The 19,489-nt window shown below is 31.4% G+C and overlaps 1 protein-coding gene and 1 long non-coding RNA gene across 3 annotated transcripts; one reads left to right on the top strand and one right to left on the bottom strand.

Annotated features, from left to right (window-relative positions):
- Nucleotides 1-1,308: 1,308 nt before the first annotated feature.
- Nucleotides 1,309-18,466, bottom strand: LOC139528783 (beta-glucuronidase-like). The gene is made up of 12 exons (XM_071324984.1): nucleotides 18,235-18,466; nucleotides 16,832-17,008; nucleotides 16,228-16,403; nucleotides 15,146-15,288; nucleotides 14,359-14,552; nucleotides 12,996-13,136; nucleotides 11,297-11,472; nucleotides 10,584-10,733; nucleotides 9,723-9,807; nucleotides 5,510-5,686; nucleotides 3,116-3,251; nucleotides 1,309-2,005 (listed from the first exon to the last, which is right to left on the bottom strand). The coding sequence occupies exons 1-12, from the start codon at nucleotides 18,424-18,426 to the stop codon at nucleotides 1,878-1,880; spliced, it is 1,875 nt and encodes a 624-aa protein (XP_071181085.1). The 5' UTR covers nucleotides 18,427-18,466; the 3' UTR covers nucleotides 1,309-1,877.
- LOC139528784 (uncharacterized) lies at nucleotides 5,996-8,678 on the top strand. Of its 2 annotated transcripts, none has more exons than XR_011665679.1 (3): nucleotides 5,996-6,522; nucleotides 7,269-7,337; nucleotides 8,108-8,678. It is a non-coding gene; the product is annotated as an uncharacterized lncRNA (long non-coding RNA). The 2 variants fall into 2 exon arrangements; XR_011665680.1 differs by lacking the exon at nucleotides 5,996-6,522 and adding an exon at nucleotides 6,684-6,750.
- Nucleotides 18,467-19,489: the final 1,023 nt, after the last annotated feature.

The following is a 19,489-nucleotide window of genomic DNA, read 5'->3' as shown; positions in this document are numbered from 1 at the left end:
TTCCAATGGCACCAGTGGAATTCCACTGAATTCCTCTGAAATCTCAATGGAATCCCAATTAAATTTTCAGTAGGGCAGTATTTAGTGGTTTAAATTTCAAACAACACATGACAAGGAAAGTATGATTAAAGAGAATTTATAGATATAAGAAAATGTGGTATGAGTGCCAATGAGTCAACACTCCATCTAATTCACAATTTGTAAAAGTGAACCATTATAGGTCAAAGAATGAACAAAATGTCACAAACACCTTGGGGTAACGTTTTGCTCTGATGCTCGGTGGAACAGTCATATAGACAATCTGATTATCAGTGTTACGAAACATTTAAATATCCTGAGAAAACTCAAGTATCAGCTTTGTAGGAAAAACTTAGAAAAACTCTATTTAGTATTTATAAGACCAATTTTTGAATATGCAACTGAAGTTTGGGATAATTGCGGGATAGGATATGTTAATAAACTTGAAAGTTTGCAGCTAGAAGCTGCTAGAATAGTTACTGGTTTGCCTATATTTACAAAATCTGAAATTCTGTATGAGGAAATTGGGTGGGAAACTTTAGCTGACAGGAGGAAAAGACGAAAATTACAAATGTTTTATAATATTCAACATAACCAAGCTCCGGATTATCTATGCAAACTTGTTCCACCTAGTGTACAGAGCACAACTGCATATCCCTTGAGAAATGGCAATGACATCATTGTTCCTTTTTGTAGATTATCTCTTACTAAAGAATCTTTTATACCATCAACTATTTACCTATGGAATTATACCGATTTGTCCCTTTGAAAATCAGACTCTATAGCAAAGTTTAAAATCCAATTAAAAAGGCTAAATACCACAAATAAAGATGTACCAAAGCACTTTCTATATGGACCGAGGAAACTAAATATGATTTTAACACAATTCAGATGCTACTCATCTTTCTTGAACTATGACTTGTTTAGAGTCAATATAATTGCTGATCCATCTTGCTTTTGTGGATGTAACATTGAGACTGTACACCATTTCCTTTTCAACTGCTCTTTATATATACACCAGAGAGAAATTCTGATGAATAATCTAAGATGGCTTCCTGATGACCTTATATTAAATGTTAAGTTACTTACATCTGGTAATCCGAATCTCTCGTATGAACAAAATGTGAATATATTTAAACACGTATTCGAATTTATCAAAAGGTCTGAGAGATTTCTTGTTATGTAGAAAATGTATGTACGGTACATCCACGTCATCACCATCATCATCATCATCAACGTTTTCAATGTTTACATCTATTTCTGTTTCATTTTTTTTTTTCTCAATTGATAGACTCGTAAAATATTGTTTATTTTGATATTGCATGCTCATATTAATATTGTATTGTAAATTATTGTCATTCGGAGCGGACTTCATAAGTATGGCTTACTTGTGTCCAATCCATTTTACTTTGAGTAAATAAAATATGTTTAAACTAAAACTAAATAACCATTATCAGTGATTATAACAGAGCTTTCTCTAAAAAATAAGACAAATTCAAGCTGTTGATACATTATACAGTAAAAAATTGACAAAACAGTATTCTTAATATACATTCAAGATACAATGAAATGTTCCCCCCCTCCAAATCTCTTGTTATTTTTTCATACTCATTATAATTTGCTGTGTATTCCTATTACTTAAATTTTAAGTTGTCCTAAAGTTGGTCAAAACATACTACAGAACAGAGCCTGTTGATGTCACATGTAAAAATTAACTTCTATGCAACATTGTGACTATTGTAAACAAAGGTACATCTTTTGACATTTGGTTATTTCCTGTCATATTATTTTTCTCAATGTCAAGTATCAAATGATACCGTAAACTCCTTTCAATAATTCAGTTTTAAAATATGAAAATGTCAATGGACTACTGATATAGTTTCATTCATTATAGATTCATATCTTTTTTTTAACAGGTGTGCAGACATTTTGGGTTGTCTCTGCCTTGTAAACAGTCCTTTTCTGTTCCCTACCACTCTGGTTATATCTGTAAAACAACAACATAGCATTCAAATATAACTGTTATAACTGTGGATTCATTTTTTTATGGCACAAATTTAGTGGATTGAGGGAAAAAAGTTTTTCATGGTATTTTGGTAGTATCGCTTTGCCACAATCTGTATAAAAAAGCCTATAGAAAATTTATACTCTGTTCGAGTTTAAATACAAAATAAAATGGTACACCGTGAATAATAATGAATTTACATGTGAAAAGCAACACTGTGCCCAATATTAATGGAAACACGGATCATACTGATAACAGAGTTGATTCCGGAAAAAAATAATACTATGAAAAAAGAAAAAGAAACAAAATATTATGCATGTGTAATCATAATAATTTATCAAATATATTTTGTGAAATGACTTATGTTATGAATACTAATATTATGAAGAAATAATATCTTGCCAAATAGTGCTTCCCTTAACTTTTAGGTAAGCTAACATGAGGGATACTAAGTTAAAGCTGTAAACTTAGTAAATTGTTACAGCAAATATGCATTAAAGATATTGTAACATTGGGGGGGGGGGGGGGGGGAATGAATTTACATGTGATGAAAATTATTATCCTATACATATATGTGCATAACATTAAATTAGATACAAGTATTCAGAAACTGGTAATGGAACATCTTAAAACTGGTAATACTACACTTTAGCTTCTTGACCATCCCCATTTCAAAATAACTGATCACATATATACCGGAGAATGTACAAATTACTGTCAGTGAGTTGTATGAACATTAAAAATATGACGTTTACAATTTATGCTGTTGTGACCAGTTTTCTCATTCTTGATCCTATATTATTGTTACGTTGATTGGCCTGCACTGTCTTACTTATGACAACAGAACAGAGGGATTCAGAATAAAATTTTCTGAATGGCTAAAAATATGTTGTTGGAAGCCCTGATTGTGATCTCATTAATTGATAAATGGTAACATTTGCGTATAAAAAATCATTATTCTCATTTTTCATTTGTCCATTTTAAAAGTTGTCTGTCCTTTAAAGAGTTTATGTTTTTTATTGCCCCTTCTTGGTATCCTCTCCTTCTCTCTTTTAGAGTGTTTAGAATTATAACCTTTACTATGAACCATACCTTCCTTAGTCATGAAGTCAGCAAAGTTCCACACCATTTCTCCAACTAAGAATTTCTTCCTCATCTTATCAAATGCTGCATGATACTCGGAGAGAAATTCTACTTGATATTCTTCAGTAAACACAAAGGATGGACTCTAGAAATAGAAAAATTACTCAATGATTGTATTGTCAACTAATTATAAACACCCTCTAAGAAAATGAGCAACAACAAAAAACTACTACAAGTATTACAATTAAGTTTAAACTACTACAAGTATTACAATTTAGTTTAAACTACTACAAGTATTACAATTAAGTTTAAACTACTACAAGTATTACAATTAAGTTTAAACTACTACAAGTATTACAATTTAGTTTAAACTACTACAAGTATTACAATTAAGTTTAAACTACTACAAGTATTACAATTAAGTTTAAACAACTACAAGTATTACAATTAAGTTTAAACTACTACAAGTATTACAATTTAGTTTAAACTACTACAAGTATTACAATTAAGTTTAAACTACTACAAGTATTACAATTAAGTTTAAACTACTACAAGTATTACAATTTAGTTTAAACTACTACAAGTATTACAATTAAGTTTAAACTACTACAAGTATTGCAATTAAGTTTAAATTTACTTTGTTCAGCAGGTTATTCTGTTTTCTCGTTGTAATTTTAAAGGCTGAAAAAAGTTATAAACAGATCATTTATTGGCATTTTCCCTTTCTGTCCTTTAATCATTATTCAACTCATCCTGATACTTGGGCTGATGTGGAAAATACTATGTAATAATCCATAGTAACTATACCTAATATAATCAAGTGACAGTATCTGCTCCATATTATGTTGCTATAACTATACCTGATGTAATCCTGCTACAGTAAGCTGCTCCATATTATGTTACTATAACTATACCTGATGTAATCCTTCGACAGTATCTGCTCCATATTATTTTACTATTGTTATACCTGATGTAATCCTGCGACAGTATCTGCTCCATATTCTGTTACTATTACTATACCTGATGTAATCTTGCGCCAATACCTGCTCCATATTATGTTACTATAATTGTACATGATGTAATCCTGCGACAGTATCTGCTCCATATTCCGTTACTATTATTATACCTGATGTAATCTTGCGACAATACCTGCTCCATATTCTGTTACTATAATTATACCTGATGTAATCCTGCGAAAGTATCTGCTCCATATTCTGTTACTATTATTATACCTGATGTAATCTTGCGACAATACCTGCTCCATATTCTGTTACTATAATTATACCTGATGTAATCCTGCAACAGTATCTGCTACATATTCTGTTATTTTTATTATACCTGATGTAATCTTGCGACAATACCTGCTCCATATTCTGTTACTATAATTGTACCTGATGTAATCCTGCAACAGTATCTGCTCCATATTCTGTTACTATTATTACACCTGATGTAATCCTGCGACAGTATCTGCTCCATATTCTGTTACTATAATTGTACCTGATGTAATCCTGCAACAGTATCTGCTCCATATTATGTTACTATTGTTATACCTGATGTAATCCTGCAACAGTATCTGCTCCATATTCTGTTACTATTATTATACCTGATGTAATCTTGCGACAGTATCTGCTCCATATAATGTGACAATTATTATACCAGATGTAATCCTGCAACAGTATCTGCTCCATATTCTGTTACTATTATTATACCTGATGTAATCCTGCTACAGTATCTGCTCCATATTCTGTTACTATTATTATACCTGATGTAATCCTGCGACAGTATATGCTCCATATTCTGTTACTATAATTGTACCTGATGTAATCCTGCAACAGTATCTGCTCCATATTCTATAACTGTAATTGTACCTGATGTAATCCTGCAACAGTATCTGCTCCATATTCTATTACTATTATTATACCTGATGTAATCCTGCGACGGTATCTGCTCCATATTCTGTTACTATTAGTGTACCTGATGTAATCCTGCAACAGTATATGCTCCATATTCTGTTACTATAATTGTACCTGATGTAATCCTGCAACAGTATCTGCTCCATATTCTATTACTTTTATTATACCTGATGTAATCCTGCAACAGTATCTGCTCCATATTCTATTACTATTATTGTACCAGATGTAATCCTGCGACGGTATCTGCTCCATATTATGTGACTATTATTATACCTGATGTAATCCTGTGACGGTATCTGCTCCATATTATGTTACTATTATTGTACCTGATGTAATCCTGCAACGGTATCTGCTCCATATTCTGTTACTATTGTTATACCTGATGTAATCCTGTGACAGTATCTGCTCCATATTCTGTGACCATTATTTTACCTGATGTAATCCTGCGACGGTATCTGCTCCATATTACGGTATGTTACTATTATTATACCTGATGTAATCCTGCGACAGTATCTGCTCCATATTCTGTGACTATAATTGGTATATTGTGATGTTCACGCCACTTATTCATATCATATTCCACTTGTTTTTGTATAACCTCAGTATGGCCACAGTCATGATACCATGCAAAATATCTGTTTATACATAAAATGTCAACATACTTGGTCTGAAAAATAGAAATCATTTATCAAGTGTTTTATAAAGACTCAAACATTAGAAATAGTTTTTTTCCCTCTAATAAAAGAGTATGGCTCAAATACATACCGGTAATCAAATTATGTGTGATACCATACTGTAAGTTGTTGAAACTGATCAAAACTCATAAATAAGGAGATTAAGTATGATTGTCAATGAGGCAATACTGTTCAAATGTTAAAAGATCATGTTTGTTCTAACAGAAAAACATTATGTTTGGGTTTAGTGGTAGTACTTCGCTTTTGTGAATTATAGAAAGACTATTGGGACAACATCCCTAATGCGCCTCAAAATGAGGAACTCAAAAGTCACGTGTAAAGAAAAAATCTCTGTGTAGTGATATTGGACATGTTTCTATTTTTAACAAATGACTGAACTTAATTATTTGTGGTGATTAGGAAAGTAGAGGAACATAGAATAAATGTGTAAAAACTATGGAGCTATTGAATGTGTTCAAAGTATTAAATTTTCAAAGAACTTATTGTGTTAAAAAGGGGATATTTTACCACAAGGAGCCGCATCACAAAAGGATGTTCGGGGTTTGCTAATTTACGGGAAAAGTAATCTCACTTCGTACCACGAAAATTTAACCACATATATGTGAAAATGTCACAGCTTCGAAACAAGCTATCATACATATCCAAGTTTACGATATGGACTGAGCTACAGGAAAAAACGTTACCATTACTGCCTATGTAAAAACAATTAAAGATATTGAGCCAATTTACAAAAAGATTAATCAGAAGTTTTCAGAGTGATCTATGGATGATTTCACCTTGTACACCCGGAAAAAGTGTGAAAATGATGGTTAGTATTTTTTTATTTATACCTAGATATCCCAGATGATTTTAGATAACCATTATAGATAAATACCAGCAAATACTCAGTGAAATTTTCGCTTTTAAAATGCATTACTGGCACGGGGCTGATCACTTTTTTTAGGCACAATTCTAACTTTGTTTACACCCCCGAGAGATCCGAAAGGAATTTGTTTATGAATTGAAAAAGGCATGAACTAACATAATAGTTTTAGCTGTAAGTAAACATGACACAATACAGTCTTTGTTATGTAATTATCACTCTGGTTTACAGGAATAACTGATAATCAATGGAGATAACACACTTCATATGAGTAAAGTGAAATACATCATCACATGTGCTTTTATCCAATAATTTGACCCATGGTCAGTAGATATCATATGCAGTTAATAAACAGTCAAACATGTACATGTATTAAGGAAATCATGAATTATTATTTGTAATGCACACTAGCAAATCACAAGATATTGTCTTTTCTCAGTGAAAAAGGGGGAGGATCAACAAAACTTTTGAAAACAATATTGCTGCACCTTTTCAACTATTAAGCTAGTTAGCTAGCACTAGTTGCTGCTAATATAAAAGATTTAAATGAAGGTTGATAAGCCACAAGGGAGAAGCATTTTTCTTTCTTTGCGATAAAACTTTCAAGAATTTGATTTTTGCTCTATCAATAATACTTATGTATCTAAACCAAATAATAACACAGCCTGAGTAATTTTTTTGTCTTATTTCAGTTCCAGACATATCATTACTTTTTAACCTGAGATGGCAAACTAGAGGTTTTAAAAAGTCCTGAATAACTGGTAAGCATTTTGTTTTTATTTGGCAAGCTCTAAATTGTTTATTTAAGGTATTTATGCAATTCAAATTACAGTCGGTATGTTAAAAATATACTGATATGAAAACTGTTGCTATGGTCTTGGCATTAAATGAAAATGCTTGGTTACTGATCTTTCGACTCCATATTTCAAGTTAAACCTTGCGGCAACTGTTCTTCATGTAACACTGCAAACTATAATTAGCATTGTTTTGATATGTTGTTAGTTAATGACGCCATATTACGTGTGATGCCACAATTTAATGTTTCCTTTAAAACCTCATGCCGATATCTCACTGATAAAAGATTTTCACTGAAATACATGTAAAAAACATTTTTTCTCAAATAGAATTATGTGAAAGAACAAGTTTTGAAAATTTGCACTTCATTGCACTCTAATTATATGATTCAAATGACTTTTACAGTAGTTTATAGTGGTTTCTACAGTATAAAATACAAGGTTTCCACTGGCTAGAATAATTAAGAATTTTGGTGTTTTTTTTTTATGAAATCTTCATTTTTGCATAATTTCTCTGTCAAAATGCACTTTTAGGCACCAGAAAATTTTATTGAATGCTTTAACAGGGTCTGTGTGTTGTAATTTAAGGTTAAATTCAGATGTTTTGTCCTTCTTTTGACTAGTGAAGGTATACTGGAAGAAATTAATTATGCATACACTTTGTATTCAAAATAAATTAATATAGCGATAAAAGTGTCATTGCCTTATAGTGCTGAAACAACTTTATTTTTTTTCAGAAATGGACAAAAATACACAGATTTATTCAGAATGTCATACCAATGAAGATCACATAAAAATATTTGGAAAAATCAGAACTATGGATTGCAATATGGGACAACATCCCTAATGCGCCTCGAAATGAGGAACTCAAAAGTCACGTGTAAAGAAAAAATCTCTGTGTAGTGATATTGGACATGTTTCTATTTTTAACAAATGACTGAACTTAATTATTTGTGGTGATTAGGAAAGAAGAGGAACATAGAATAAATGTGTAAAAACTATGGAGCTATTGAATGTGTTCAAAGTATTAAATTTTCAAAGAACTTATTGTGTTAAAAAGGGGATATTTTACCACAAGGAGCTGCATCACAAAAGGATGTTCCGGGTTTGCTAATTTACGGAAAAAGTAATCTCACTTCGTACCCCGAAAATTTAACCACATATGTGAAAATGTCACAGCTTCGAAACAAGCTATCATACATATCCAAGTTTACGATATGGACTGAGCTACAGGAAAAAACGTTACCATTACCGCCTATGTAAAAACAATTAAAGATATTGAGCCATTTGTATATTTCAAACTGTTTTCTATATTGACTGAAGACACTATGCATAGAGAGACTTTATAATCATATGACATTATAATATGTTACATTAATAATAAGAATTGTATAAGTTAGTGTCTCTGTAATGCAGCTAATTCTTAATAACATATTTTAACTGTTTACTAGCTGATCAAAATACCATGATGATACCTGATTTTAGATATTGCAGCAAGAAAAAAGATAATTATAGTATAAACAAGTGAAACTGTGAGCTACTGCTCACTGATGATACCCCCGCCGCAAGTGGATAATATTAATAGTGTAAAAATATGGAAGTGTTCGGTAAACAGGAAGTTGTCGAGTGATGAATCTGAAAACGCATCACACGGTATAGCTGACTTATAAAAATCCTGAAACCAAATTTCAGAAATCCTTGTATTGTAGTTCCTGAGAAAAATGTGACAAAAATTTTTAACTTGGTTATCATGTGTAAAATCATACAAGTGTTCGGTAAACAGGAAGTTGTCGAGTGATGAATCTGAAAATGCATCACACGGTATACCTGACTTATATAAATCCTGAAACCAAATTTCAGAAATCCTTGTATTGTAGTTCCTGAGAAAAATGTGACGAAAATTTTCAACTTGGCTATCATGTGAAAAATCATACAAGTGTTCGGTAAACAGGAAGTTGTCGAGTGATGAATCTGAAAACGCATCACACGGTATAGCTGACTTATATAAATCCTGAAACCAAATTTCAGAAATCCTTGTATTGTAGTTCCTGAGAAAAATGTGACGAAAATTTTCAACTTGGCTATCATGTGTAAAATCAGACAAGTGTTCGGTAAACAGGAAGTTGTCAAGTGATGAATCTGAAAACGCATCACACGGTATGGCTGACATATATAAATGTTGATACCAAATTACAGAAAGGGTGGATGTGTTGTTCCTGAGAAAAATGTGACGAAAGTTTCATGGGACGGACTGACTGACGGACGGACGGACTGACGGACGGACTGACAGACAGAGGTAAAACAGTATACCCCCCCTTTTTTAAAGCGGGGGTATAATTATAAAATACCTACAGCATAGTCACCATCAGGTCCTACAGCTGCTACAAATGTAACCGGTCTTGTTGGGTCTAAATTCTTTGTGTGCATTATTACAGAACTACAAATAATTACATTTAAAATTATTACTGAGCAGAACAAAATAAATGTATAGAAATATCTGCTGTGTAAGTGTAAAAAGCTTTTTTTGTAAATCTATATTTTCATATGAGAACTTTTTCACTTTTCACTTTTTGTAAGTTTCCAATAGAAAGTATTGGAAATAACGTTATTTCCCTTGGTTGTCATGTTTGATAGGAAACTGGTTGTCAAATTTCAATGCAATCTGCTGATTACTTAATTTGCAGGTTTTGAAATCTATAAAAAAGGTGTAAAATAAATATAATAAGCATGTCTCATTCTAATTACTGTCAATTCAGAAATTATTGGAAGGTTTTGTTAATGCGAATAGTGTGACTATTTTAGTATGAAGAGCATTTTGATATCCAATATATGTACCAGAATCTGTAAGCAGAATTTCCTGAAATCACATTAATCAATCTTGCATTATTGTCCATTTTTCATAAATTGCATTTATAAATGCACGCAATAATTTCTGAATTTACAGTAACTCTGATTTGGTAAGTACTTGAGAAATCTGTCCCGCTTGAATTATTGAAGTCATACAACAATCGCTTTTCCATTGTGGCGACAGATATTTTGTATTGTGTCAAAAATTTACGGGAGCCTATGTGATGTCCAGTAATGGCAACCAAATAGAGATAATTAGTTGTATAGCAAATTTCTTTTTAAATTCACCAAAGCAAAATAAATTGATATAATCAATACAGAACTATTATACAGACAATTATTCAAATCATTTTACTTGTAACTCACTTGAAGTAATGCTCTGCTTGTGGTACAGTGACCAGTGGTTCATTAGCAACAGACCAGATAATGACCGCCGGTCTATTCTTGTCTCGTCTGACCATCTCATTCATTACCTCTAAATGATGTGACAGTGAGGCATTACCAAAATAAGCAACACTGAAATCAGAATTAAATTCCGAAATAAAATTTTACCTATTTATGTAATGTAAAAGACAAATATGTAAACAATTCATTAGCTTATAATAAAATGAGGATAATTTTCTGAAATAATATTTTTTCACCTCTTGTAAAAGACAAAAAATACATGTAATGTGGATTCATTCATTTCTTGCATTCCAATCTTTTGTGGATTGAGGGAAAATTGTGTTTTAATGAGATTTAGCTTAATTTCGGTAGCTATAGATAGTTTTGCCAAAGGTAACATAGAAAACTGTAGAAAATTTGAGAAACATTTTAAAATGAACTAAATTATTGTATACTTGTATTAAGTTGAGTATCACATACACAAAAAGGAAGCATGTGTGTGTATAATATAAAGTGACAGACTAAAACCTATCCTATCTGTCCTGAAATTTGTGTGCAAAGAAACCATCTTAAACCAGTGCTATATGACAACTGAAATATTACTGGTTTAACAGCTTCCAAATCTATGAAATCACTTTTACAAGGCTCTCAATATAACACAATTATTTATAAATATGCAGTACCAGTATACATACGAAGTTATTCCTACACCAGGACTTTCGTCAATGACTGCTATCCCTTGCTGATCACACTGATCCATGATTTCCTCAGCATACGGGTAATGTGAGGTTCTTATACAGGTAGCTCCTAACCATTTAAGTAAGTTGAAATCTTTCGCTATCAGAGCATAATCTAGTCCTCTACCTCTTATCTAGAATATAAAATAATTTAAAAGCATAAAAATATAGTATATACCAATACACATAATTAACAGCGCCTGGTGATGTTTGATAGGCTATCAAACATCACCAGGCGCTGTTAATTATGTGTATTGGTATATACTATATTTTTATGCTTTTACATTTTTCTCACTGATACACATAGTTAATATGGCTTCTACTAACGAAAGCTCCATGGAGCTAATGTGTTTAGAGACTACTTATGTCAGTACACCTTTCCTATATTGCCTATAAAATAATTTACTTGGTAAAGAAAATAATCATTTTTCTGCCGTTCAATATTAAATTTTGTACAGTAATTGGCCTTGATTTACTTTAGGGGCCCCTGTGAACTAACTCATAACAGTAATGTTGTTAATTATTCCTATCCCTGCAACTAACCTTCACCCTACCACTGGTCCTAGCCAAAAAAAACTAATCCTAACCATAAATGAACCCTACTCCTTAACTATAGCGTTCCTTGAATAAAAAAAGAAACAGCAAAAAGAAGAACAATTTAATAATTTCTCTAAAAATTTGAATAAAGAAAGTTTTAAAGTAAATTTAATAAATTCTTACATCAGAATCTTCATGTCAAGGTAGACCATGACAATAAAATGGTTTGTTGTTACTTACATCAGAATCTTCATGTCAAGGTAGACCATGACAATAAAATGGTTTGTTGTTACTTACATCAGAATCTTCATGTTTAGGTACGCCATGACAATAAAATGGTTTGTTGTTACTTACATCAGAATCTTCATGTTTAGGTACGCCATGACAATAAAATGGTTTATTATATGACTATAAATTTTCTGTTTTCTCATTGGCTAAAAGCATAGGAAATCCTCTTTGATAAAACATTATATTCACCGCGTCAAAAATCACGAGAGGTTAATATAAGATTTGGAACAGCGTCCGTGTACCTAAATATAGAAACGGGGAATTCTTGTTAGCTATTTAAGGGATGTATAAATAAAATGGTTTTTAATTGGACGACCGAATAAATATCAACCAATCAGCGCTCTCGACATAGAATCGTTTTGATCTAACAGACGACAGTTACATGTTTCCGGCAACAAAGTATGGCTGGAGCAGCAGAAGTAGCTACTGAAAAACTAAAAATTGAAATGATACAATATTCTTCTAGTTTTGATTACGCAGAATTAAATATGCCTAAAAATCAAACCCAAGCATAAAATAAAAACAGTCTAGGCAAAATACCATCTAACCAAGGATATATTTCACAATCTAAAAATATGAAAATGACACGGAGAACTAAAGAGTCATATAATAAAGCAATTGTTGACTTTTGATATCAGTTGATACAATGATTTATCAACCCCAGATGTGATATTCACCTCGGCCGTTGGCCTTGGTGAATATCACATCTCTGGGGTTGATAAATCATTGCATCAACCTCATCAAAAGTCAATAATTGTATATTGTTGTTACTTACATCAGAATCTTCATGTTTAGGTACGCCATGACAATAAAATGGTTTGTTGTTACTTACATCAGAATCTTCATGTTTTGGTACGCCATGACAATAAAATGGTTTGTTGTTAATCAGTAGTTGTGTACTTGTGACTTTGACGGTCCGTACACCGAATGGTTGTCTGTATACATCTATACCTGCATCAGATGTCATTGTCACCTATAATAAAACATGTTATATCATTATTGGTATTATAAAACGGTCAATAAAACATAAACTATAAAGAACTCAACATTATTTGCTAACATCTATGTCATCTATGATCTCTAGTGGATAGTAAAGTATTATTGATAAGGGCTATTCCAGAAAAAAATGTAGGGGGGGGGGGGGGGGGGGGTTGGAAGGCAGTTTTTTGTCAGCACCCACCACCCAGACAATTGTAATTGAGAATTATAGTGCATTATAGTGTGAAAAGTTGCTCTGATACCCATCACCCATGTATTATTAATACAATGTGCCTTCCAACCCCCCCATACATTTTTTTCTGGAATAGCCCTAATCAAACCAAATCTCCTTATCTTATATCAAAATAGATCTATACAGAAGTTAATTATCAATTAAAAAACATCTACTGTAAATTCAGAAAATTCAGTGCATTTATTATTGCGATTTTGTCATTTTAGACAAAAATATTATTTTAATTTTTGTGATATTGAGAAATATCCTGTTTTAAAATTAAAATTCATGTAAAAAATTTGAAAATGCGTGTTTGAACTACCTGTCTTGTATTTTTCACAATAATAAAAACATCGCAATAATTCCAGATTTATCAGTAGTTTTTAGATATTTTTTAGGGTTTTATGTTACTTTAACTGAAATTAGCTACACTAAATAGGTAAAAGGGTTTACCTTCAATAGAGAGTTTAACTAGACTGGAACATTTTCAGTGTTTATCTCCCTTTTTGGCATATGCATGTTGCTTACAAATGATTGCCAAATTAAATGTTTCCTTTTTTCCCAATATGTTGAGAGAAGTTAATTTTGAAGTTGCTATTGGGAAAAGGTACCTGATTTTTGAAGAAGATTGCTGAATGCTGATGGTAGGTTTTTTTTTAACTTACATACATGTACGTCTCATTGACATTACTACCACAAAATTATTCTAGGTCTTTAAAATATATTCATGTTATGTATTTTTAAAATCTTTCATTGAAAAATTGGATCCTCTCTTATTTTAACAATCACACGGCCGTGCAGGTGCACTTGAATCCAATCTTAATTGACAAGGATTGTCAGTTTTCCTATCAAAGGTCAGTGATTTTCTCCAGGAACTCCGGCTTCCTCCACCACCAAAAAAATGGCTGCCACCAAAAAGCCTAAATGCGCTGCTTATAATTGGCGTTTAAACACCAGAAATCAAATCAAATATATTAACAATTACCTTTAATGTATACATATAAGCAGTTGGCTTTTTACTCATACCAAAAGGCCACCATAGATTAACATTGTGTATAATCATCTGTTCATTCTGTTTATGACCAGTAGCAACAGCAATACCATCTGCATCGAGAACTTCAACTTCAATGGTTGTGCCATTTGTTGGTCCTCCTCCGGCAATTAAATAATCAACAATACCTGTAAATATAATCATAAAATGGTTATCCATAATGTAGCAATTTGACAATCTTAATAATATATAATACAGATTCATTCATTTGTATGGGTTCCAATTATTTTGGATTGATGAAAATTGTTTTGTGATAGATATTTGATGGTTTTGTCAAAATCTGCATACAAGCCTATAGATAATATTGACACTTTGTTCTTGGGCAATTTAATTTGTAATGGCTTCAAAATTGTTGTTTCAGAAAAGAAATAATAATCAGTTGTTTGTGTATGACAATATACATAATGCAAGATAAGCATATCTTTTTGAAATTGTATTGGAATCTTTTTGGATTGGAAAGATGAAAGTAGATTTATATTTGTTTACCTTTATTTAAAAATAAGTTTATTATGTATTATATGGTCAATCTTCTCAAATCATGGATATTAGCCGTTTCCTTATATTCTTGTAAGAAAAAGAAATAACATTTACTGTATTTATCTGATAAATGTACTACATGAATTGTTAAATTAGGATTAAAATGGTAAATTTATTAACTCCATATGACAGCTTTTTGTTCTTACACTTTCAGGCCACATTTGTTTTGTATTTAATTACTTACCATCAGATCCCTTCACGTCTGTTACTATGGTGATATCATCAATATAATCAGTGGGTGTTGTATACAGTTTGACAGAGCGATGTATACCAGCATAGTTGAAGAAATCAAAAGAGATATCTTGAACAAAATAGCCTGGTGGATATCTTCAATTAAAACATTATTTTTTCTTGCATTTCATATGAAACGAAATTGATGTAGATAAAAAACTTTATACTGTAAATTCAGAAATTATTGCATGCATTAATGATTGCAATTTTATACTTTTAGACTGAAATGTAATTTAAATTTTTGAATTTACAATATTTCACCTATAAAACCATTAATACATACAGGAATCATTCTATTTGAGAGGTCAAGATGTGTTGACTGATTAAATTTATCATTTTATGTGTCATAATGCTTGTAAGATCACACAACAGAAGACGGATGAAGACTTATTGTAAATGACTGAAATACTTTACACTGGACATACTGTTCATCAAGATGATTGAACTCAAAGATAGACACAGAAGTACATTGTAGAAGACACTGTCCCAGGTTAGGGGAGGCCTGAGTGGTTTTTTAATTGTTTCACATTTTTCATGTCAAGGCATTTAAGTCAACTATACAGTATAGGTTTTTCTCATTGTTGAAGGGCATTTGGATGCTAGTAATTGCTTATACCACTTAATTTGAACTCAGATTGTGTATCAGCTGTGATACTGTAAGGATGTGTATTCCTTGAAGTCTTGAATCAGTTAGATTCTGGAGGACTTGTATTTAAAGTTTATATGTTTAAACTTTGTAGCTTACTTTGTCAATGTGTCTGAAGTAATGTACATTTGTTAATAAACTTGTATATATAAATACCGTATTATTTAGTTACTGGGAATTTACCACAGGATATATTGTCGTGCCATAGATGGCTATGTCCGTCCGTCTGTGTCGGTGTTGACCTCCCCTCGATCACGTAACATTTTTTGGTTTATAGTTTTCTCATTGGAAATCATAACACATTTCCTTATTTTTGTAGTGTTGCCTCGATCACTATATCTTTGTGTAAAGAGACCTCTGCTCAAAACTGGTTGTGTTATACGACTTACCTATTAGTATCTTTCATATAATGGATTGTCCCTGGAGGCAGAGTACTAGGTGTTAGAGTGTTGTTAACTGCCACAGTAAGTCGGTTTGCTCCATTAATATTCAAAGAGGACTTGAGTTGTACTTCAAATGGAAGATGGCCTCCAACATGCCTTAAAACCTCTTGAGAATTTACCCACTGAAAAAAGAAAGAAAGTGAATACATGAAGAAAATGTAAAAAAAAAATATATTTCTATTAGCACATACAACATGTACAACAAACTTAAAAAATATAATACATTGTTTCTTTTATGCAATATCTACAACAAAAATGCACAAGTGTCAATATTGAGGAATGAATATTATTTCCCTATTTGTGATTTTTTTGGTAAATTTTCATTAGAAATACATTTCATTGAATTCTACTTTCATGACTTTAAATAATTATATATTTCAAATTGATTCCAGAAAGTTTAGAAGACTTTAAAAGTGATGAATATGAAAGTATGGCACATATCTTTATTTTTCCTTTATTCATTTATTAGTTTGATAAACTGCTACACACAGATATGTGCTAAATGTATCATGTTGCACATGTTAGCAAATTTTGAATATTATATACCTACCACAATGGTGTTATAATGAGCACTATCAAATCTCAGTACAACACGCTTCTGCTGCCATTCTACTGGAACAAAAAACTCTGTCTCATACCAAACCCAACCAATAAAATCTCTCAACTTTTTATCTTGTGTTATATCATTATAACTGGCTGGTACTGGCATAGGAATAACATCTCCTGTCTGTTGTAAAAATAGATCATTGATTAAATATCTGCATGCATTTCAATACTACTGCATATATAAATATATATATATGGATCAATAAATGAATAAATATATACATTTTTTTCTGAAAATTAGCTATATACATAATCTATACTTACAAATACTGTAAATTCAGTAATTATAGCATGCATTTATTATTGCAAATTTGTTAAAACTAAAATGCAATTTCAAATCATGAAAGTTTGTTCCAGATTTGGACAATTCGTACCAAGTCGATGGTCAATTCGTTTCCAACTGATTTAGTTCATTATTAATCAGACTTAACAATTAACTTTTTTTATATAAATGTATATGTCCGTATATCACTTTGTAAATCAACCTACAGTACACGGCAAAAATCAGCAATTCCTTGTCATTTTTGTCGAGCCTTTGTTCCTGTTTATCTGTATTTCACTTATATATGAACTTAGTTTTTCTACCAGATAAAATTACATACAGTCTGCAGTTGAAGTTTTTAAAACGTTTATTAGATTCATAAACTATCAAACATGGACAGAAGCTTCTCAGTGGTGGATCTAGAAATTTTCATAAGTGGGGGCCCACTGGCTGCCTAAGATGGGGCCAGCTCCCATCATGCTTCAGTGATGCCCGATATAATCAACTAACTTTTTTTCTCAAATGGGGGGAGAGGGGCTCTAAAAATATTGAATTATTTCGATTCTAATAGGACAAATACGGTCATTAAAAAACTGAAGCTAGGGTGGGTATGCTGTGTGTGTGGCTGTTCTTTTTAACTCCCTGTTAGATAAAGCTCAAATATCTTTATAAATATGTAACTTGCCTAGTTTATTTCTAATAACTGCTAGAAAAAAATATTTTTAATTCTGTAAATTATCAAACTCAACATTTGCCATTTTTAATTACATGTTTTTCTCATAAGCTTCCGTCAAATCCAAAGTTGACATTTTGTAACTAACTCAATGGATTGGTAATTTACGGCAAGTGTCAAAATGGGTTATTCGAATTAAATTTTGGTAATCAAAAATACAGAATACAAGAATCTAAATGCTACATATATATACATAGACAATTGGGTTCTGACAATAATTTGCATACAGACGCCTAAATAATGTTTTGCAACTTCTGTTTGAGACCTTGAGCTTATAATCGAGAAGCAATAACAAAAATGTTCCCTTGCGAGGTACTGCAGCTTTAATTTAAATTCCCCTTTAAAAAAACACCTTTGCCAGTGGCTGTGTGAACCACTTTTTAATGAAACCTTCGTTTCTTGAAGGAGACATGTCTGCTCTAAATTTCCACATGCCATTTATTTCAATTATAGTACGAGTTTCTGAAAACCTCGGGTACAACATTCCCGAGGCATCAACATAGTTAATAATTATTAAAACAAAAAGATATATTTTCGTCGGCATTTCTCAAAATTTTTCTTCAGTCATGTGACAATTTTTACAAGATCATGTGCACGGTATTGCTAAAATATGTCTGACTGACTACCGACTAATATCAAAAGGAATGTACAATTTAAGGATTGGCACCGATCGATCAGTTTTTGAAGGGCAAAGTTTTATTTTCAAATAAAAAAAATGTGTAGAAAAGTGAAGGTCGGGATGGGGATTGAAGAATGATCAAGAATGGAGGATAATGACAAAAATAAAATATTAAAGAATAGAGAATAGAGAATAATGGGTGCAAAGTTTAAAAAAAAAACCAATTGTGGTAAATAAATGAAAAAAGGTTATAAAATACTGAATTTAAAATTAATCATGAATGTACAGAAATGATAAATCAATCATATAATTACACAAAAACACATAAGGATTCAACATTTAGTTCTGATAAATGATCAGAGATACTTATGAATTCTAAACAATGTTCACTGTAAAGTAAACATAAATAAAGTAAAGTAATCTTTATTTAAAGTCGGGTTGCATACCCGTTAAGTTTTCTAAAACGGGACATATATTTATCAATAGAAAGAGTTAAGATATAAGTTATAATTCCAATAGTTACTAGGATAAACATAGTATCTTCAATAGTTAAGATACTATATATATATAAATACTATCTCCTATAAAAAGATTATGATAAATTATAATATCTCCCATCAACAGGTATAAATAAAATGATATCTCCCATGAAAAGATATACTAGTAAGTAATATTTCCCCTAAACAGATATAAGTAATATCTCCCATAAAAATATATATAATAAATTCTCCCATAAAAATATATAAATGATATCTCATAGTTCAGTTCAGTTTCTTGTATATTCCTCCATTAATTGTGGAGCACTACCCAAAGGGTATAGTTTTAGCAACTATGTACACCTTAAAACATAAGGAAACAAATAATTATATACAGATGACTGAATTAGGTTATAATAATCACTAAATGATAATATCATAATTAATTCATAGGATTGTCATCATAAAGTTTTAAAAGATATATAATAATTCATATGTGCTGGGTTGTAAGA

Source organism: Mytilus edulis, chromosome 6 (assembly GCF_963676685.1).
Source record: "Mytilus edulis chromosome 6, xbMytEdul2.2, whole genome shotgun sequence".
Taxonomy (NCBI): Eukaryota; Metazoa; Mollusca; class Bivalvia; order Mytilida; family Mytilidae; genus Mytilus; species Mytilus edulis.
The sequence above is the reverse complement of the archived record's forward strand: the minus strand, read 5'-3'. Positions and strand labels throughout refer to the sequence as shown.